Source organism: Anabrus simplex, chromosome 2 (genome assembly GCF_040414725.1).
Source record: "Anabrus simplex isolate iqAnaSimp1 chromosome 2, ASM4041472v1, whole genome shotgun sequence".
Taxonomy (NCBI): Eukaryota; Metazoa; Arthropoda; class Insecta; order Orthoptera; family Tettigoniidae; genus Anabrus; species Anabrus simplex.
Genome location: NC_090266.1, coordinates 878080455 through 878103856, shown reverse-complemented (window position 1 = coordinate 878103856; position 23402 = coordinate 878080455). Strand labels below are relative to the sequence as shown.

The following is a 23402-nucleotide window of genomic DNA, read 5'->3' as shown; positions in this document are numbered from 1 at the left end:
TTTGTGTGACATCTATCAATTTTTATGTTGAAGTGATGAATTGTTAGTGTCTAGTACAATTGTAAATAGGCCTATACTGTAGAATGATAATGATAATGAAGATGACAGATGTATATTTCTCTGTTCCTAGTGTGAAAAGGGAAAAGTGATTATTTTCAGTTCAACAGTTACGTGAACAACTTGCGTTCTTCCAAATTATTCTTATTTTTCCTCATGCAGAGTCACTTTTTTTTTTTAAATTCAGACCTTATAAATGTAATGATAGTGGAATATTTATAAATATTTGGGTTTTAAAAACCATGTACTTTTTTTTTTTTTTTTTACTAACCTCAAGGTTATTTCAAACAGAATATTTTGGTTTGGAATTTGCATTCTTGTTTTCAGTTTGTGCTTGTAATGATTTTAGTATATTTACTTTGAATTAATTTATTCCTATACTTTTTATAAAATGCCTGTGGAGAATGTAAATAAAAATGTTATAATAATAAAATGAAAAGAGAAAGTAAATCCAGTTCTAGGAAGGCCAGTTTTGGTTACTACCTCTGTTCTCATGAGACAGACAGGATTGAATATCCTCTGTCGACCATCATCGAAGTGGCTTCCCATTTCTCTCCAAGAAAATTGTTGGATGGTACATTTCTGAAGCCATGGTTGCTTTTTTTTTCCATTCCTATCACATAAAAATTACACCCACACACAACACCCTCACACAGTGGTACAGTAAGCTCACCTCCATGGGGTGTACCAGGAAATGTACCTACAGAACTGGCGACCTGAGCATGCCCTTGAACACTCCTGGCACTAAAAGCCATACACTAAAAAATAAGTACCATCTACAGGCTCTGAAGTAATGTAATACCTGATATTAATATCTATATTTAAGGTTATGTACAATAGGATGTTGGAATATTATTATTAAAAGTAAACACATGATTAATATTAATATTTACTTGTATCTTTCACATTTCCAACCTATTTCTTTCCCTTCACCATATATTAGAACCTGTCTAGGCAAGGTAGTAAAGGGAGAAAGATTCCCTATCCGGAAGTTGAAAAATGTAGAAATGAAATATCAATCTCTGGATAGGCACTTGGAACTGTAGTTCACTCAGGTTATACCAAAAATGATTACCAGGGACAAAGGCAACCATGGCTAGACATAGAGCTAATCACTCTTTCTACTTAGTGCCAAGGTTCCAGATAGTGGAAGCCTTAACTTCCCATTTCTCCAAGGGCCTTCAAGGCTTGTACTGTCAACTGACATTGTAATGAAAAATATTGCATGCATAGTTTTAAAATATAGTAAAAGTTACATATATGTATGATCTAAATTCTACATACTTTTAATTCTTGTACAGACATGATTATATTGCCTAGAATACATATTTATAATGTGATGCTTAGAACAGCAGTCTGACAACCACTATTCTTAACTAATGTATAAATTTCCATGTCTGTTCCTAAAAACATTTTAAAATTAAATTAGATTTTCTTACCTTGGTCTTGTGTCCTCCTCTACCTTAGCTGGCGTGGCTGGTCGAGCACGTCGAATGCTGGCATATTTCCTGTATCCATCATCGTTTTCTTCAATGTCGTCGTCTTCATCTTCTTCGCTTGTCTCGTCGTTGGGGGTAGCAGTGGTTGACGTTGGTTTCTTGCGTTGTATGGTGACATACTCTGGAATGGGTCGAGCTTTGGGTCTCGTGATTTCAGGCACATCATCTTCATCCTCCTCATCCTCTTCTTCCTCATCTTCTAATTCTTCCTCATTTAGAGGCTGCCTGGCTTCCAGTTCGTCGTCGGGTGCCACTGTCGTTGATGGCCTGCATCATTACAAAACACTCAGACAGAGCTAAAATGAATTCAAATTTGGATTTTACCCCAAAAATATGACTAATTTTATCTTTGTGTTCAAGTTTATCCTTACTATACAAACTTTATGTTGTCCCTTTTCTTACTTTTTATTGCTATCATCATTATTACAGTATGCGGAAAAACAATCTGTACTGAACAATACTGAATATTGCCAGAAATCTGCCATGTCAACAACAAGGAGGCTACAGCCCTTACTGCGAGGGTTCACTTGCTCTTCTGCTACAACACCTTGGAAATTGTTTAATTTCCAGTACCCTTTCCACTTCCCAGATCTCATGCCCCCAGATGCCTACATAGGGGGCATGTTGAAATAATCCGTTTTCTGATCAGACGACAACCTAGAAATGTTCTGAATTATGTTACATTTTGCGTTTGTATCACAACTCGTGTTCATCAACATGTTTGAAAATCTATAGGAGCTTTATGAACAAGGTATGAGACGTAAGGGTGCACATTTTGAAAGCATGCAGTACCGACTCAATTAGATATGTGTTGCTGTTCTCACTTTGCATGTTATAATGTCGTGTCTTGGTGTTCAGTGCATATTTGTAACTTCTGCACTGTTTGTTTTGCCACATATTGGATTACCAGTGGTTACCCGCGGCTTCGCTTGTGTGGGTTTCATGATTTGATAAAAGTAACCGTTACTAAGACATTATCTGAAAATCCCTAAAATATAAAAACTCACCAAAAAATTGAGTTTCATTTACCCCAGAAACTCTTTGTAAACCATGTTTGTTTTATTGCTTTTTGGGGTTAAGATGACCATGCAACATAGAACTGTACATGTAAGAAACAGTCTTCTCTCAAGTCCGAAAACAAAACATGTTTATTTTTAAAGGAGATTCCAAATACCTATTTCTATGACTGTAACATCATCAGCTTTTGAGGTATGAGTATCCCCATAAAAATAATGCAACCCCTTTATCAGTCCCACTCACATCTAAGTGGATTTTCTGAAAACATAAAATACATGTTTCTTTATTCTTAAGGGAGATTCCAAATACCAATTTTCTCATCTGTAACATCTTCAGTTTTCTCATAAAAAATAATTCAAATTTTTCACTTCTTTTCAACTTCGTTAAGTGCCTTTACTGAAAAAAAAAAAAAAAAAAAGATATATGTTGCTGTATTTTTAAAGTACTTTCCAAATACCAAGTGTCATGTCTGTAACAAGTAAAGTTTTTGACATGTACTGTAGATGTGGGTGTGCTATTTACCAAATGATGAGCCCAACTTAGCGCACTGGGGCAAAATGCTGGCAACCAGAAATGAATTAGCTGGAAAATTTATAATGTCCAATAATGGATCATTTATATTGGTATTATAAATGTACTCATTTGGGACAAATATTTCAGGTTGTCTATATCAATATACCACATAATTGAGCAGCTCGTCTTCTTTCTCCCAATTCTTCCCAGCTAAACTTTGCAACATTTATGTAATGCTACTCTTTTATCAGAAATCACCCAGAACAAATCGAGCTGCTTTTCTTTGGATTTTTTCCAGTTCTTGAATCTAGTAATTCTGGTGAGGGTCCCATACACTGGAACCATATTCTAGTTGGGGTCTTACCAGAGACTTATGTGCCCTCTCCTTTACATCCTTACTACAACCCCTAAATACCCTCATAACCGTGTGCAGATATCTGTACCCATTATTTACAATCATATTTATGTGATTACCCCAATGAAAATCTTTCCTTATATTAACACCTAGGTACTTACAATGATCCCCAAAAGGAACTTTAACCCTATCAGCACAGTAATTAAAACTGAGAGGACTTTTCCTATTTGTGAAACTCACAACCTAACTTTTAACCCCGTTTATCATCATACCATTGCCTGCTTTCTATCTCACAACATTATCGAGGTCATGTTGCAGTTGCTCACAATCTTGTAACTTACTTATTACTCTATACAGAATAACATCATCTGCAAAAAGCCTTACCTCTGACTCCACTTCTTTACTCATATCATTTATATATGTATAAGAAAATATAAAGGTCCAATAATACTGCCTCGAGGAATTCCCCTCTTAATTATTACAGGGTCAGGTAAAGCTTTGCCTTCTCTAATTCTCTGAGATCTATTTTCTAGAATTCAGTCACTCTTTTGTCTAGCCCAGTTGCATCATTTTTGCCAGTAGTTTCCCATGATCAACCCAATCACATGCTTTAGACGGGTCAATCGCGATACAGTCCATTTGACCTCCTGAATCCAAAATATCTGCTATATCTTGCTGGAGTCCTACAATTTAAGCTTCAGTGGAATAACCTTTCCTTAAACCGAATTGCCTTCTATCGAACCAGTTATTAATTTTGCAAACATGTCTAATATAATCAGAAAGAATGCCTTCCCAAAGGTAATTTTCAGCTTTATGTCTATTACCCTTTCCTTTATACGCAGGGGGCTACTATAGCAACTCTCCATTCATTTGGTATAGCTCCTTCAACCATACAATAATCAAATAAGTACTTCAGATATGGTACTATATCCCAACCCATTGTCTTTAGTATATCCCCAGAAATCTTATCAATTCCAGCTGCTTTTCTAGTTTGAATCTTTTGTATCTTTTTTAAAATATTATTGTTATCATATGTAAAATTTAATACTACTTTAGCATTACTCACCTTCTCTAGCTGGACATTATTCTTGTAACCAACAATCTTTACATACTTCTGAGTGAATACTTCTGCCTTTTGAAGATCCTCACATACACACTCCCATTGTTCATTAATATTATTCCTGGAATGTCCTTCTTGGAACCTGTTTCTATCTTAAAGTAGCTCTGCATACCCTTCCATTTTTCACTAAAATTTGTATGACTGCCAATTATGCTTGCCATCATGTTATCCTTAGCTGCTTTCTTTGCTAGGTTCAATTTCCTAGTAAGTTCCTTCTTATTTCTCCCTGCTTCCACAATGATTTCTAACTCTATTTCTTTCCATAATTCTTACATAATTGTGTGTATGTACTAACTGGGTCATCCAACATTAAATTAGATTGATTAAACAGATAACATTTTATTCATAATGGTATTTCAGAGATTATTATCTGGTTTTATAAAATTGTAAAAATTGGCTGTCAAAATTTTCAGAAAAGAAAGTAATCACTTAAATTCCATATTCTCATATATTTACTAACCTAAGCTATTTTAAAGACTCTTTAACCACATGAATAGTAACAAATTGCCTTTCTCCACTTTACTAAATGGTTTCTTCTGGAGATATGTGGCTGGACTGCAGGAAATGTATGAAGGCTGTGTTGTATATAAGAACCTTGATGTAGCCATGTTGCAACACCAGATACCATGAGATCTCCAAAATTAAGCAATATCAAACCTGTTAATCATTTGAATGTGTATCATATCTGCAGTAATGTAGAACAGGAGCAGAAAGAAACTAGCAATCCTATTAAAATTAAACCCCACACAAATTGGTCTGTATTGACAGTCTCATATCGTAACACAAAGGTTTGTTGCTAGGTCCACCCTGTCAATATTTTGTATCCTTCAATAATTCAATATTCAATTTCTTTACATGTTTTGAGAACTACCATTCTCTTCTTCAGGAAATAAACACCACAAGTAAAATTTCTCATATTCCCGGAAACACTTAAACTTCATTAAATGTATATTGATACTAAAACATGAAAACACTAAAACCGAGGGAGTTGGCCATACGGCTAGGGGTGCGCATTTGTGAGCTTGTGTCTGGGAGATAGTGGGTTCGAACCCCACTGTCAGCAGCCCTGAAGATGGTTTGTATGGTTTCCCATTTTCACACCAGGCAAATGCTGGGGCTGTAACCTAATTAAAGCCATGGCTGATTTCTTTCCAATCCTAGGCCTTTCCCATCCCATCATCACCATAAGATCTATCTGTGTCGGTGTGACGTAAAACAAATTGTCAAAAAAAAGAAAAAAACATTAAATTAGTACACATTTGGCATTAAAAATTTCTCTTGTAGAGTAAAAGTTTGCACTTAAATTGATGAATCAGTTTACCAGTATATAGTTAAACACTGAATGTTCATATTAAAAACATTTTCATTATCATAAAACCAAATGTTGACAGATGAAGCCTCCAAAATCTTGCCCATTATTCAGAATTAAAATGTAGTCCTGCTACAGTTCTCATTTCCTTCAACATTTTATAATTAACTGAGTTTCATGACCCATTGGATTATGCAGTTCCCTTATACCATACTAAGTAGAACCCAAACTGGTGCAAATCTAATTAAAAACAGCATGGATTAACAACTCTCGGTGTGTCCTTGAGAAGTCGAATTGAATACTCTTCTATTTGTAATTCTTATTGTAAATCAGCACAAACTTGCTCAACAGCCAGGCACAGGTGAATTATGCAATAAATTAAAAATAACACTTAAAATCCTGGAAATACACATAGATATGTGTTAATTGTGTCAGAGTACTATCTTTAATTAAAAGTAGAAAGTAAAAAATGAGTATGTGCCTGGCTGTTAAACAAGTGTATGCTGAATTACTTCATTACAGTAAAAGAGTATCCAATTCGACTTTTCAAGGACACAGTGAGAGTTGTTAATCCATGCTGTTTTTAATTGGACTGGCACCAGTTTGGGTTCTATTTGGTATGGTATAAGGGGACTGTATAATCCAATGGGTCAGGAGATGAGGGTCAGTTATTTATAAGATGACAAAGGAAATGATAACCATAGCAGAACTACATTTAGTTCTGAATAACTGGCAAGATTTTGAAGGTTTCATCTGTTAATGTTTTGTTTTACGATAATAGGTAAGGTAAAGGTTATTCTGCCCAAAGGCAGGTCCGAACCTCCGGAGAGGTGTTCCTGAGCCGGAGTTTACGTGCGGTAGGGTGGCCAGTTCCTTTCCGCTCCTCCATTCCCTTACCCCCAACCAACAGCGCGTGGCAACCCATCCAACTCCTGACCATACCCAATGTTGCTTAACTTCGGAGATCTCACAGGATCCGGTGTTTAAACACGGCTATGGCCGTTGGCTTACAATAATAAAGATGTTTTTAATAAGAACTTTCAGTGTTTAGCTATATAAACTGATTTGTCAATAATTTAAGTGCAAACTTTTACTCTACACAAGAACTTTTTAGTGTCATGTCTGTCTGTCAGGTCATCAGCCCAGAGGCAGGTTGGATCCTCAAATAGCACCACCAAAGGTTATGCGGTTATAAGGAAACCGCAAAAACCAATGGCAGCACCAAAATGAGGCGTACTAGGCAAGACGAGGAGTGAGGTAGTTTGCCATTGCTTTCCTCACTGGGTCAGGAAGTGCTATTGCAGTACGACTGACCCTATGAGCAACACCTTTCATAACACTCAGATGCACTAGTCGTGCTCTGAATGTCATTACTCAGCACTACCCATACCCCAGCAGCTTCCCTATTGTCACAGCCATGGATGAGACTGGGACTTCGGTGGAAGCTACGCTTTACTCTGGCCTCTGCCAAGAGATGGATACAATTTAGTGTCATATGTGTAATTATTTCATGTTTTCATGTTTTAATATCAATATGCATGTAATTAAGTTTAAGAGGTTCCTAAAATAAGATAAATTTTACTTGTGATGTTTATTCACTGAAGAAGTGAATGGTAGTTCTCGAAACATGTACAAAATTTAATTACTAAATTATTGAAGGATATGAAATATTGACAGGGTGGACCAGACAACAACCCCTTGTGTTGGTCTAAAAGTATGAAATTTTAAAAATACCTCTCTCTTCGAATGTTCACATAGGTCGGCTTCTCCCATCGTGGCACTGTGAAGTCATCAATCTGGTCAAGACCTTCATTCTGTGGCCTGGCAGGACGATTCCTTACTGCAGATGTGTATCTGAAAATAGTAATCAAATTAATCAAATAATATTTAAGGGGTCTAATTCCAGGTGAATTATACAATACATTGTAAATAACAGCTAAAATCTTGTAAATACACATGGATATTTATTGACTGTGTCAGAGCACTATCTTCTTGTAAAAGTTCAGTAGTAGAGTGTATTGCTCTGTCCAAGGCTATTGTACCGAATTTCAAGAGACAGGATCTGTCAAGATGGCTCCTCATTGGGTGTTGGTGCCCATCCTCCTGTTGAGGCTAGGAAGCAGAAGGAGCTAATTAGTATTGTATTAGAGAAGGGCTACAATAGTCCATGCTGTACATGATTATATTATTCAACTATGGACTTGGAGAATTTTCAAGGTGTGCTACAAGACTCTTGGGATATATGAGTGAAAATGAAAATCTGCAACCTGTTTTCCAGTCATTGACCGGGTCAGGGATATAATGAATGAAACATATACAGGCTGTTATTACAATGGGGTGGCCACTCCCAAGGTGATTTATTAATGAGTGATAAATGCTATGAAATGATAATGGAGAGTGTTGCTGGAATGAAGGATGACAGGGAAAACCGGAGTACTCAGAGAAAAACCTGTCCCGCCTCCGCTTTGTCCAGCACAAATCTCACATGGAGTCACCGGGATTTGAACCATGGTATCCAGCGGTGAGAGACCGACGTGCTGCCGTCCAAGCAACGGAGGCTCCCGCATAAATGAGTATGATTTAAAAACATTCACATTTTTTCATTACAGGCTCTAGAAGAGAATAAATTACAAATGACTTCACAGTCCTTGCGACGATATAAAAATTGGAAATGCGTTGGGCATCACAATGACAAATTTTCATACATACATCTGCTGGCTGATTTACTTTCTCATTACTTTCTACATTTTAATATCTTTATCTATAATTTTTATTGACCTTCTCTCTTCTTCCTCTCCTCTTGCCATAATATTCATCTGCCTTTTTTGTTTCTAATTCTTCAATCTTCCAACTTCCCATTTACGTTAGTCTGTTCTTCAACTCATCTCACATCTTTTACTCAAATGACAACTTCATCAACAAACAGTATTCTGTTGAACCTTGTAGCTTTGTAAGTTCCTTGTGTTGCTCCTCATGATATCATGCATAACAATTATAAACAGCAATGGTGACCATATAATTAATAATTTCAAAACAGTCAATAATCTGTATGCCATAGCTTTTAGTATTGATGTAGAATAAGAAACCATGTTTACATCTGCATAAAAGATTCAATTATCTTACTATGTGGCTGACACTGTCAGTTATAAACGTACGTTCTTTAACGACAATAAAATGATTCTATTCTCAGGCAGCTAAGAATACCTAATCTATTAGTGGTACATAAAAAATAATTACGAATAATAAAGAAAACATTTTATTGAGCCGAGTGGCAGAGTATGTTAACACACTACCGTACGGCCACGGAGCCATATTTGCAATTGGGAGACGAGTGAGTTCAAACCCCACCATCTGCTGTTCTGAAAGTGGTTTTCTGTGGTTTCCAATTTTCACTCATAGGCAAATGTTGGAACAGTTCCTATTCATAGATCACATCCAATTCCTTCCACCTCCTTAGCAAATTTAATTCACCATCATACATTTTATCTTCATTAGTTCCTCAACTCTGGTAGGCAACAGGAAGGGCATCCAGTGATAAAAATATGCCATATAATTCATCTCACCTCTTTCCCGACCCTGTTTCAGGAAATGGGACTAAGGGTTAGACATACTTAAATGTGCTTACATCCGAGTGACCCATTATTAGATTTATTTTCAAACACTATTTCATCACTCAGGTATCTTTTAAGAACAAAAAAAAAAAAAAAAAAAGCCATTCCCATACAGGTTGTGAAGGAACTGGGAGGAGAGGAGGGCTTTCACTATTCCTAACCTTGGTACTAAGTGGGATAGAGTGGTTAGCTCCATCCCCGGCCACTTCTGTCCCCAGGAATTAACCCTTTATTCATTTTTTGTTGTAGGCTGGGTGAACTTCAAGGCCATGTGCATCTCCAGAAGTGGAACTCACGGTTCTCAAAATTTTCGATTTCCTTAATGGGAAATGTTAATAGAAGATGAATAAACCCCCAGCTCTGCCCTTACTTTCACAATGCTGAAAGCAACCATCTCACTGAATCAGTGTAAGAGAGATGGTCTTACTTTTCCAAGATTAGGAGACTGATCATAGCAAAGGAAAACATGGTGTTCTTTTCAGAGCAATACAGCTACATCCTTCTTCTATAATCCTAGGCATAATCCCAAGCAAGAGAACTCAGATCCCTCTACAGACTTAATTGGTTATGCATTCAGGTCCGTGTATCTGCAATCCTGCATTCACAAGATGGTGAGTTCGAGTCTCATAGTCAGCAGATCTGAATATGTTTTCCATGGTTTCATTTTCTCACTATAGGCTAACACTGGAGAGGTACCTCATATAAAGCCACGGGTGCTACCCTGCCAGTCAAAGCCCCTCCTTTCTCACTGTCATCGAAGACCTTCAGATGATATAGTGGTGTCAAACAGGTAATAAAATTACAATTGTATCTCTCTCAAGAGATGCTGATCGAACATTAACCCAATGAAGAGAAACAAATCAATACACTGAAGACTGGTAATATCTGATAAAATGATAACTTCTAACGGTCGTAAAAGACGCCGAGCTATTGGAATTTTGTCCAACAGAAGTTCTTCAACCTGTTAGAAGCCAAAATCAAACAGATGTCGCATTTCAACCCTCCTAAATACCACTAACCTTGTAGGGAATAAAATTTTAGAATAGAAGGATAACGACTATCCCACTTCATATTACCAACACCTGATTAGGTGAGCTCTTACAGGTATGATGATACGATATGATGAGACAAGCTCATAATATGTAGTTGAAATGGATAGACTCATTTCGAGTCCAGTAGTCCACAAATTATTTCTTGCATGCAATAAGTCTCTGAGATCGTCTTCTTCCTCACATTTCTCCCAGTTTGTTGGGATTGACACTTCATGCAGATTTGGTTGGTTTTTATGGCTGGATGCCCTTCCTAACACGAAGCCTTTGTGGAGGGATGTAATCACTATACCGTTCAGCTCCATGGCTAAATGGTTAGCGTACTGGCCTTCAGTCACAGAAGTTCTGGGTTCGATTCCTAGCAGGATCGGGAATTTTAACCATCATTGGTTAATTTCCCTGGCATGGAGGCTGGGTGCATGTGTTGTCTTCATCATTTCATCATCATGACGTGCAGGTCGCCTAAGGGAGTCAAATAAAAAGATCTGCACCTGGCGAGCCAAACCTGTCCTGGGATCTCCCAGCACTAAAAGCCATACGCCATTTCATTTCATCTCTTTACAGTACCATGTTTCTCTGGGTGTTGGTAGTTAGATGTGATGTTCGTAGATGCAGATGTATGTTAACACAAACATAAAAGTCCAATCTCCGAACCAGAGAATTTAACCATGTTGTTGTTTGATTCATCAGTCCATAGACTGCTCTGATGCAGCTCTCCATGCTACCCTATTGTGTGTTAACCTTTTCATGTCCACGGAACTAATACATCCTTCATCTACTCTAATCTGTTTGTCATATTCATGCCTTAGTCTGTCCCTACAGTTCTTATTGCGTACGCTTCCCTCAAAAACCAACTGAACAAGTCCTGGTATTTTAAAAAGTGCCCTATCATGCTATCTCTTCTTCTGGACAAATTGTTCCCCTCTCATCAAATCGATTCAGTGTCTCCTCATTTGTGATTTGATTTACTCATCTCACCTTTGGCATTTTCTGTAATAACACATTTCCAAAGCTTCTCTTCTCTTTCATTCTGAGCTAGTTATTTTCCTTGTTCCACTTGTATACAATACCATGTCCCGGACAAAAGTCTTAAAAAATATCTTTCTAGTTCCTATATCAATATCCAAAGTGGGCATATTTCTTTTCTTAAGAAAGGCCTCCTTGTTTGTGCTAGTCTACATTTCATGTCCTCCTTACTTCTGCCATCCTTATTAATTCTGCTACCCATGTAACAATATTTATCTACTTCCTTTAAGACTTATTTCCCAATCTAATATTCCCTGCACTGCCTGACTTTGTTCTACTGCACTCCATTAATTTTGTTTTGGATTAATTTATTTTCACCTTGAACTCCTTTCCCAAGATACACTATTAGTCCTACAAAGTGGTTTTTTTTTCTATTTGCTTTACGTCACACCAACACAGGTAGGTCTTATGGCGACGATGGGACAGGAAAGGCATAGGAATGGGAAGGAAGCGGCTGTGGCCTTCATTAAGGTACAGCCCCAGCATTTGCCTGGTGTGAAAATGGGAAACCATGGAAAACCATCTTCAGGGCTGCCGACAGTGTGGCTCGAACCCACTATCTCCCGGATGCGAGCTCACAGCTGTGTGCTCCTAACCGCATGGCCAACTTGCCCGGTGGCCTACAAAGTAGGCCTAAGTACAAATTCTGAATATTTCACTTTTAACTTTAAACATTAAAAGATGGGTTTGTCTGGAACTTTTTGTTAACCTGTAAATCATAAGGTGCCAAGTTTTATGAGAAAGTAACACATTACAATTTTAACTGGGGGTTTTGAACATTGCACTAAAGTATTGTTACGTGTTCAAGTGACCATCAGCTTTGTCACAGGCCCTTTGGTATTACCTGGAAATGATGACTATGCCAGCTCCGGAGACCTCCCAGCCTACCCAAGGACATGCAGCAGCCCTTTCTCTATTGTTCCCTTCATCTAGTTTATCCATGCAATTTCTGGAAAGTACAATAGGAATGTTCCATCTCTAGCCAAACCCTGAATGTTCTAGTAACCCATCATCGAGGTATAAATACAAGGGAGTTGCAAGCGAGGTTGTTGTTGTGTCAGAGTGCCCAGCCAGTAGCTGGACTGAAAATGGCACATGGAATAGAAGACTATGTACCTGAGGGTACCGCGCGCGCGCGCGCGCGCGCGCGCGCGCGCGTGTGTGTGTGTGTACACGCACATATTGGCTCATCCTGAAATAAATTAGAGTAATAAAACAGATGCTGTTTTATTTGTAACAAACAGGTGTCAGAAGTTAGAATAGACCCCATGTGTGATACATCATTGTAATCAGCATGAATCAGCGGACCAGATACTACAGGTTTTGACTGCCATTGGGAGCATTCCTGAATGTCGGTGTACAGTGAATAAAAACAGATATATATATATCTTCATGTCTTCATTTTGTGTTATTTACTGCATGCCACTTGAGACCAGAAGCCACACGAAAATGGAGGCTCAGCTAAATGCGCTCTTTGATATGATTATGAAGAAGATGGAAGAAAATCAAAGGGAGACGAAAGAAGGCCAGAAAATGATACAGGAGAAGATGGAAGAAGGCCAAAAGGATATGAAAGAAGGCCAAAATATAATGATGGAAGAAGGCCAGAAGAAGGTAGAAAACGTACAGACAGATCCAGCAGAGTCACCACAAGATAAAGGATATTTTGCAGGCAGAGATAGCAAAAGTAAAAGGCAAACTTGAATGGAAAATGAGCACCATATAACAAAAGGTTGATGAGAAAATAGACATGGTTGACCAAACGTTTAATGCTATTTGACAGGACCTCAGCGAGAAGTCACACAGCTATGTGATAATGTACAAGACAGGACCTCTGTGGTGGAGCCATCGTCTGCAGTACCGAGTTCTACCAAGGCAACGCCACCAACGTTCAATGGCAAGGTACCATGGAGTACATACCTGCAGCAGTTCGAGGCAACCTGTTCTGTTAACCACTGGAGCAAAGGGTACAAAGTTACACCTCTCATCATAGCTCTGAAAGGGGAAGCCCTCATTGTACCACAGGCATTACCAGAAGGCACTCAGAGCAACTACACCATGCTAGCAGTCTTCATGGATGCCTGTTATGGAGATCACCACCTCCAACAGGCTAACTGAACACAGCTTTGAACCAGAACTCAGAGGAGTAAGGAGATACTCCAGGAATTTGAGACAGATGGTGCCCCTCTCGTCCACCTGGCCTACCCATCAGCACCGGAAGAGTTCCTCGAACAGCTGGGTAGGCAGACATTCGTAGATGGATCATGTAACCCAGATACTCAACAGGCCCTTCGCCTTGCCCGCCACTAGGTCCTAGTAGGAGCTCTCAGCCACGCGTTTGAGTTTGAAGCCCAAAGCAGGCATCGAGACTGCAAACTAGGGTGCGTCAGCTGGAAGTATGCAAAACTCTGTGACCAGAGGATGAAATGTCCTTGACCAACTTCCTTGAAGCCGTGGAAAGGTTCTGCAAAGCCAAGTGGAACCCAGCGGATGAGGCAATAGAACAACGCTCAAGCCATCGAATGCCTCGAAGATGTGTCACCTGCTGGAATTGTGGTATCAAGGACCACATAAGCCGGAATAGCAAAGACTGCTGAAGATGAAAGCCTTCATATGACATCACGAGTGGTCAGGGAAACGAATATTAGCCAGCCTTCGAGTGTGAATGTTGGCTCAGGACAGTCGTCAAGCCCCAACATCCAATGCCCAAGTAACAAGACAACGCAGCCTAATGGTGGATGAAGTCATCGACCGGATAGCGTGCAGCATGCTGATTGACACTGAATCAACGAGGACCATCATCAAGCCAGAGGTTGCATGACGGTGGAGAATTCAACCCTTGCAGGTGAACCTTAGCCTAGCTACAGCCATAGGACAGACGACGCATGTCCATGGCAAGACAGTGATGGAATTCTCTGTAGTGTAGCGGACAGTGAAGCACCGGGTTCTTCTGGCAGACACTGTGGGTGAGAGAATCATCAGACTCAACTTTTTGAATGATGATAAAATCATTCTGCATATGAGCGCCAACACACTTTGGTACTGGGATGAAGAAATCGCCATGCGATCAGCAGGGGAAAGCACTGCTTTACACCAGGTTAGGCTGGGAGAGGAACTGACCATTCCAGCAAGGACCGAGATGGATGCTGCTGTGGATGTGGATGGAGCTGCTGGAGTTTTGACGGCCATTGTGGAGCTGGAATATCAGAATGTTCAAACAAAGGGATTACTGATGGCCAAAATCTTGATCAGGTAATACCGAAGGGGCTGTGACAAGGCTGACTGTCGCTTGAGAACGTAATATTGCCCCTCTTCAAGAGGTGATCATCTCTATCAGTTATCTGCTTCAGCTGCTCCCTGGTAAAGTGCCAGTTGGTCCGATTCACCACCTTCATCTTGCTTCTTGGGCTCTGTTGAGTGTAATAGATGACATCATTTATTCTCTTCATAACATGGTAAGGGCCTTTCGATGCCAATTGTAGTTTGGGGGACAAGCTCCTCTTCCTTACTTATGGGGTTATACAGCCATACAATACCAGGTCTTTGTATGATATCTGGTAGCATCTGCTCGTTGGTCTTATCGTGCCTTCATTTGGTTGCTCTCTACTCTATCTCTTCTGGACAGCAGCATGTACATCATCTAGCTTCCTTGCTAGATCAAGGCAGTACTGGTCGGTAGGGATAGGGTGATCATCTGGTTGGCCAAATGCTAAATCCACCGGGAGGCGCATTTCACTCCCAAACAATGTCTTTGCCGGTATTCATCCAGTGGCCTCATGCACTGCAGACCAGTACGCCAAGAGGAACAGGGGAAGATGATGATCCCACTCCCTCTGATGTTTACTGATGACTATTCGTAGGTGATTCTTGATGGTCCTAATGAATCGTTCCGCCATTCCATCCGATTGGGGATGTAGAGGCTTGATCCTGGTCTTCTGGATACCCAAAAAATGGCACAGATATTGGAAGACAGCTGACTCCCTGATCGGAATGCAGCTCTAATGGTACACCATATCTGTTGACGAGCTCGTTCATGAGGGTTTCCACCATCTAATCGCCTCCTGTTTTGGAAGCACATATGCCACCAGCCACTTCTTGAAATAGTCAGTGACGATGAGTATATGGCGATTTCCCACATCATTGGCAGAGAATGGTCCGACTACATCAACTGCCACTCTCTTGAGGGGTGCACCCATGTTGTAAGCCTTCATTCGTTCTTTATGTCTCTAGACTTGTCCCTTGCTGGCAGCACACATTTTGTATTTAGTGCAGAAGTCTTCCACGTCCAAACGACACCACACATAGTAGAACCTCTCTTAGATCTTTTCCAAGGTTTTCTTGATTCTGAGGTGCCCTCCCAAAGCTTCTTCATGACTTCTGCCACCATAGTGCATGGGACAACCACCTTCTCCCGGAGAGCCTTCCCATCGCCGCTTTCCCAGACGTGTTTAAGCAATCCATCTCTAGTCACCAATGAGTCCCACTGTGAGCAGTACGACTTAGTTTTGTGGCTGAGGTTACTGACGTTTATCCATCGAGGCCCTGGAACACGGACGATTTTGAACTCGGCCAGCAGCCGATGTTCTCGTCATCGCGACTCCATCTTCCCTCGGATTCCACGATGGTCCTTCGGCAGGGAACGTGTTCACCTTCCCTCTTGCAGAAGAACTTGCAGTCTTCTGGACATGGCCTTCAGGACAGAGCATCAGCATTGGAAAGTAGGTGATCTTTGCGGTGTTCGATCCCATAGTTGTACTGCGGCAGTCTCTCCAGCCATTGTACGAGCTGTCCTTCCAGGTTCTCAAAATTTTGAAGCCACCTGAGTGATGCATGTTCAGTCCTGATGAGGAATTCTTGGCCATACAGGTCTTCGCAATGGCCAGCAGCTCTTTTTGGGGTGATGCAGTAATTTCTTTCCAGTTTAGAGAGGGCCTTACTTAAGTATGCTTTTACCCTCTCTTCGTGGTCCACGACCTGAGGCAGGACACGCACAATACCAAATTAGCTGGTATCTACGTCGAACAAAAACTTCACCTCAGCTCTGTGATGTACCAATACCGGTAATGTGCTAAAATGCAAAAGGGTTAATAGGCTAAAAGCTAAAGGGCACTGAAGGGCAAAAGGACATAATGGCTAAAAATTGCTAAAATCTGGAACACTGAAGTTTTAATTTTAATTTTAGAGCTTATTGTTTCAAACTCTAGAAACATGTAGTATCCAACAGTATTTTCCTACATCATTTAAGGTTTAAAACTTTGTGTTCAGAACTGAAATAAAACTGTCCACACTACAACTGTAAGGGGGCTGTGTATGTTTGACTCATGAACCATCCTAAGCTATTAGCTATACAACATACATGCATGTGAATCTGGTATACTTTATAAAATCATTTATAGGCGACAAGGCTGAGTGAAGCATGGTAGGTGCGATACAGTCTTATCAGAAAAAGAATTAACTCTAAAGACTGAACGCAATTCAAACATCTAACACTGAGCTAAGGAAAATATAGAAGGTAAAATCCCTGACCTGACTAGGCATCGAACTCGGTACTCAATATTAAAGTCTAGAATTGAATCTTGGCATTGACACACATGCAATCATTACTTTCCCTACTTTAAAATTATTTCTCAACACAGGTGGTAGAATGCTAGCATTTTGAGTCTTGAAAAACTGTTTAATGATCTGCTCAACGGACTGAGTAGCTCAGGCGGCAAAATACTAGACTTTTGAGTCTTGAAAAATCTGCATGGGCATAAGCCTAACAGGCTGAGTAGCTCGGGCATCAGAGCATTATTTTTTTAGCCTTGAAAACTGTATGGTCATCCATCTAACAGAAATAGTCATGAAATTAGACTTTAGCTGAGTTGTGAGAAAGTGGTTGAGCAGATTCTAATAAAACTCAGAATGTAAAAGTTTAAGCATTTAAGCCGCTATCTCCTAGGCTGTAAAGAATTTTGTTCTTGCTTGTTGAAATGGTACTTTAAGGGGAATGACTAAAATTTCATTCTCGTATAATCACGTTAGCAGCTGTACTTCCGATAAAGTACTACATAACAAAAGTTATAAGAAAAACGATTTCTAATCATTTTTGTCTCAATATGACTTTTTGTACAAGCCATTGTAACAGGGATAACCATAAATTTAGACTTTAGCTGAGTTGTGAGAGTATTTTACAACAAAATGTAATAAAAACTTGGAATGTAAAGGTTAGGAATAAAATGCTATCATGTAGACTATAAATGATTTTTGTTCATGCTGAAATAGTTTTTGTGGTTCAAATCTCTCTCTCACAACTCAAAAATACAGGGTTTACATGAGCTATAAGGAATGAGAGAGAGATATCTCAGGTTTACTTAACCTTTTAACAGAAATGAGTACATATGTTGACCAGCTTGGTGTGAAAATGCGAAACCACGTAAAACTATCTTCAGAGGCAGGGTTCAGACTGACTACCTCTTGAGTGCAAGTTCATGCTCATATGATCTAAAAACCTTGTAGCTAACTCTCTCTGTGCAAGAGGAAAGCACGCTGCCTCTGACTCCGTGATGCAAACAACTTACCTGTGATTTATCCATGCAGCATCAGGCATCACGTTGACTCCACTCTAAGTTCCATGACTTACCTTAATGCTCTTTCTAACCTTGTCTTGCAAGGCTAAGTCAATGTTTCAAAGCCTGATGCTGCATCGGCAGATCATACATAAGTTGTTTGATTCCTTAAGTTGGATTCAGCATGCTTTCTCCTTACACAGAGTTAGCTACATGGTTTTTAGGTCTTATGGCCATGAACTTGCACTCAAGAGATACTAAATTTGAACCCCGGCTGTGAAGATAGTCCTACGTGATTTCACATTTTCACATCAAGCTGGTCAACATATGTACTCATTTCTGTTACAAAAGTTAAGTAAACCTTATATATATTTCTCCGATAGTGGCAGCTCGTAATAAAATGTTCAGGGGTTTGATGCAAGTGCGATGACAGGTATAACTTGGAAACAATGTTCTCTCCCCCATGGGTAACTAATGCAAATATCGAGCTTGAATTATTATTATTATTATTATTATTATTATTATTATTATTATTATTATTATTATTATTATTATTATTATTATTATTACTACTTGTATGTATGGCTGTTAAGTGTTACATCATGTTAGTATTTGCATTATTATTGTTTATGTAGTTGAATGATCATATTGTGTGTGAGGTTATTTCATGAAACCTGTGTTGTACGTAGACATTGATATCAGTTCCATTAATGTAAATACCTGTAAATTAATATTATAATTTATTGTTACCACTACAGGCCCCTATATAAATTGTAATCCATAATTGTGAAACACACTGTAACTTCCAGAATGGTATAGACACTAGAACAATTGAGAATGTTCCATACATTATCAACTGAGTATTATGCACTCTAGAAATTTCACGAAGATATTTCTTGTAACGCATCCTTCTGGAAGTCTGTCCAGGCACCTATATAAAATGACAATCTTGACGGTGAAGTGAGTTACAGTTGTTGGACGAGTTGTGGTTTGGAAGTTATTGGAAGAGAGTTATTGTTTAGTAGCATATGGCTGACATGCCGAGCCAGGCAGTCTCCATGTTGAATTGGCCGGTAGTCATCTGTTTTCAATTGTGTTTCAAAGTGTAACCTCTGTGGTATTCTGTGTCAGTTGTCAATTGCTTGAAGATGGCGGCTTTGTTGATATCCTACAAGTGAAGTGTTTTTGTTTTGTGATACGGTGATTAAGGTTATGTGTGTATTAATTTGTGAATATATGTAAATAAAAGTATTGTACCAACTGACAGCATCTCGTGTGCATCTGTGTGGCTATGTGAGGATTCACAGCAACATTTTTGTTGATGTCTCAAATGTACCAAAGTAGAATGCAAATCAGTATAAAATACTGTAACTTATTTAAATCATTTCACTAAAAGTACTTACTTAAATCATTTTGCTAAAAGTTCCTTGTAAGGTTCCTTCTCCAATCGTAATATGTTAAAACCCTACAAATGAGGATGCATTTTTTTCTGAGACTAATTTGTGAGTGTGCAACAAAACTACAACTGCTGGGTTGAGCGGCTTACACAGATAAACGCTGGCCTTCTGACCCCAACATGGCAGGTTTGATACTGGCTCAGTCTGGTGGTATTTGAAGATGCTCAAATAAGTCAGCCTCTTGTTGGTAGATTGACCGGCACTTAAAAGAACTCCTGCGGGACTAGTGTAAAAGTAGTGGGAAGCAAAAACAATAACATTATTATTATTATTATTATTATTATTATTATTATTATTATAAAATTTACAACTACTACTAAAATGTTTTCATTCCGTACCCTCATGATAGGTCTCATAGAGGGTGATGTCCTTTCTCAGGTCTGGAGATTGCTGCATTGATTTGAGATGAGGAGAACGTGAGAAAGGAGCGACCGTGGCTCATAACAGTAACTGTCTTGGTATTCGCCTTAGTGAGGAGAATGGAAAACCATGGAGAACCATTCTCAGGACAGTGGAGAGGGGACCAACACCAACGCCTCCTGAATGCAGATATGAAAAGCCACAGTAAAGCCATGGCCACTGTTAGTAGAAGCTACTCAGCTCGGTGAAAGTAAAATTCACAGAAACATTGCAACAATGCTGTATTGTAGCAAATATTACATAGCACAAAGTACACCTAGGTATGACAACAACCACAAAAATAATGCATACCGTACCACATTTACCGGTACTCATCTCAGTTTTACTTAAAACGATTCTCCATCCACAATATAAAGAAAATATCTTTCCGCGATTACAAATGCCTGTTTAAAATTACCTGCTGGCAAAATCTTCTGGTGATGCAATGCAATAGTAACTTCTGGGAGCTGTGACAAACAGTAACAGGGGAGGTGGCGCACCCTTGGTGTGAACAGTGTACTGTCTCTGGTTTGAGGGTTGTTGTACATGGAAAGACACATACCTTACAGTGCTTTTGCTTATGGGGTTATCTGTGGACAAACCATGATATCACCTGCATACTCATGTGTATTGTTTTTGGGCATGTAGCACTACCTCCAGTGAGCTCCCTGGATTGTCAGCCGAAATGAACAACTGTTAGTGATCAATTGAAACATTTTGAATTATCCATGAATGGATGAATATGCATTAGAACTGGGTGTTCACGTGCTTATGTGCTTCTGAGAACCCACTGCCACTGCTCTCTGACCTCTTAACAAATGCAAACCCTGAATCTTTGAGTTATGAGGGAGAGATTTGATCCTCAAAAGCCACTACTTCAGCATGAACAAAAATAATTTATTGTCTACATGATAGTGTTTTATTCCTAACCATTACATTCCAGTTTTATTACATTCTGTACAGAAAATTTCTCACAACTCGACAAAGGCCCAAAATTTATGATTATCTATCTTATTATAGCATGTGCAAAAAGTCATATTAAGACAAAAATAATTAGAAACTGTATTTTCTACAACATTCATTATGTAGTATTTTTTGACAGAACAGCTACCAATGCTGTTATGCAAGAATGTAATTTTAGTCATTCCCCTTAAACTACCATTTCAACCTGCATGAACAAATTCTTTACATTATATGTGATAGCAGCTTATTCCTAACTTTTACATTATGTGTTTTATTAGAATCTGTTCAACCATTTTCTCACAACTCAGCTTAAGTCTAACTTCATGATAATCTCTGCTAGGCTGATGACCATGCAGATCGAGACTCAAAAGGCTAGCGCTTTGATGCCTGAGCTATTCAGCCTGTTAGGCTGATGACCATGCAGTATTTCATTACTCAAAAATTTAGCACATTGAGGCCTGAGCTACTCATCCTATTGAGCAGATGCATAAACAGTTTTTCAAAATACTAACATTCAACCACCTGAGTTGAGAAATAATTTTAAGGTAGGAAAATTAATGATTGTGTGTGTGTCAATGCCAAGATTCAGTTCTAAACTTTAATACAGAGTCCCATTTTCGATCCCCAGTCAAGTCACGGATTTTACCTTTTATTTTTTCTTAGCTAAGTGTTAGATTAAACCAAATAAAATAATAAGTGAGTTATTCCACCTTTGTCTGATCGGGATTTTAAATTTTATTTTCTTTTAGCTTGAGGTTAGATATTTGAATTACCTTTAAGCTCTTCAATGTTCAGTCCAAGGGCTTCCTGGGTTTGATTTCCAGTCGGGTTGGGGATTTTAACTATTCATACCTGTAGCTCAAAAGTCAGGTGTTTGAATTGCGTTCAAGCTTTTAATACACAATCATTTAGTTACTTTAATAGTCTGAAGTCCAAAGATTTGATTCCCGGGGAGGTTGGGAATTTTAAACTTTTAATTCCTGTAGCTTTTAATGCACAATCATTTAGTTAACTGGTTAGATGGTCTGCAGACCAAGGGAAGGAACTCTGGGTTTGATTCCCAGTCGGGTCGAGAATTTTTCCTAGTCGGGTCGGTGATTTTAACTTTTAATTTCCTGTGGCTTTGAGTTAGACATTTGAACTGCATTTAGTCTTCAATCCAAGGAGGTCACAGGTTCGATTCCCAGTTGGGTCGGAGATTTTAAATTTTAATTTCTTGTAGCTCGAAGGTCAGGTGTTTTGAATTAAATGCATGCTTTTATTGCACAATCATTTAGTTAGCATGACAGTCAGCGATCCAAAGGAAAGAGACCCAGATTCAATTCCCAGTCAGGTGTAGCGCAAACTTTTTTGGGCTCTGAACACAACGTTTAAATCTCTAAGCGATGTAAACATTTGTGTAGGCAATTAAATGTTTCTAGTGTTCATATATAAAGGCTCAAAAAGTTAAAATAAAAAATTGAGTGTTCCAGACACTGTTCATAACCATGAAGTTTTTCATAAAAACTTACCCCTCAGCTAGACTGTTATAAACTTGGAAAATGGATAGACATGTGTACCATATTCAGAACTAGATAGCATGATAACTATGAGCTCTGGACTAAATACAAAAAAGGAACTTTGTACTTCCTGCTTCAGTAAAATTCTTTCAAGGTAAATGAGCCTGCTCGTAGAGTTAATTCTTTTGTTCAGAAGACAATATTGCACCTACCGTACTTCACTCAGCCTTATCGTCTATAAATGATTTTAAGTATACCATGTCAATATCTGTTACCAGATACACATACATGTATGCTGTATAGCTAATAGCTTAGGATAGCTCATGGATCAAACATCCACACTTCCCTTACAGTTGCAGTGCGGACAGTTTTTTTCAGTTCTGAACACAAAGTTTTAATCTCTAAACGATGCTAAAAGTACTGTCGGTTACTATAAGTTTCTAGAGTTCAAAACTATAAGCTCTAAAACTAAAATCAGAAATTGATTCTTGCAGACTTGAGCACCTTTTTGCTTTTGTGTCCTTTTGCCCTTTAGTGCCCTTCAGCCCTTTAGCCTAGTAGCCCTTTTGCCTGTTAATCATTTTTCCCTTTAGTGCCCTTTAGTCCTTAAGTGCCTTTTAGCCCTGTTGGCCTTTAATCCTTTATACCTTTTAACCTTTTGCCCTTCATTGCTCTTCAGCACTTTTGCCCTTTAGTGCTCCTGAGTGCACTTCAACTTTTTAGTGCTTTTTAGCACTTTAGTGCCCTTAAGCCCTTTTGCCATTTAGCCTGTTATGCGGTCCATCAACTCCAAGACCCTCCGGCTGCCTTCTAACATTATTCATGTATAAGCAATGTATACGCATTTAGCATTACACCATCTCGCTATTCCCATTAGTACAATGTGTCACCACCACAATGTTCAAAAGTATTAGCTCAGCTCCAAAGCCCTTGAAGTAGTCCTAAACCACATCTCATAAGAACAATGTATTATTACCATC

At 38.9% G+C, this 23402-nt stretch overlaps 1 protein-coding gene across 1 annotated transcript in view; it reads right to left on the bottom strand.

Annotated features, from left to right (window-relative positions):
* Positions 1-23402, bottom strand: part of Cht6 (Chitinase 6) — a 526853-nt gene that overhangs the window by 78401 nt on the left and 425050 nt on the right. Inside the window, exons 14-15 of the mRNA XM_068226058.1 lie at positions 7605-7724; positions 1497-1823 (exon numbers count right to left, since the gene is read on the bottom strand). Coding sequence (XP_068082159.1) covers positions 1497-1823; positions 7605-7724 — 447 coding nt within the window. The remainder of the gene's footprint in view (positions 1-1496; positions 1824-7604; positions 7725-23402) is intronic.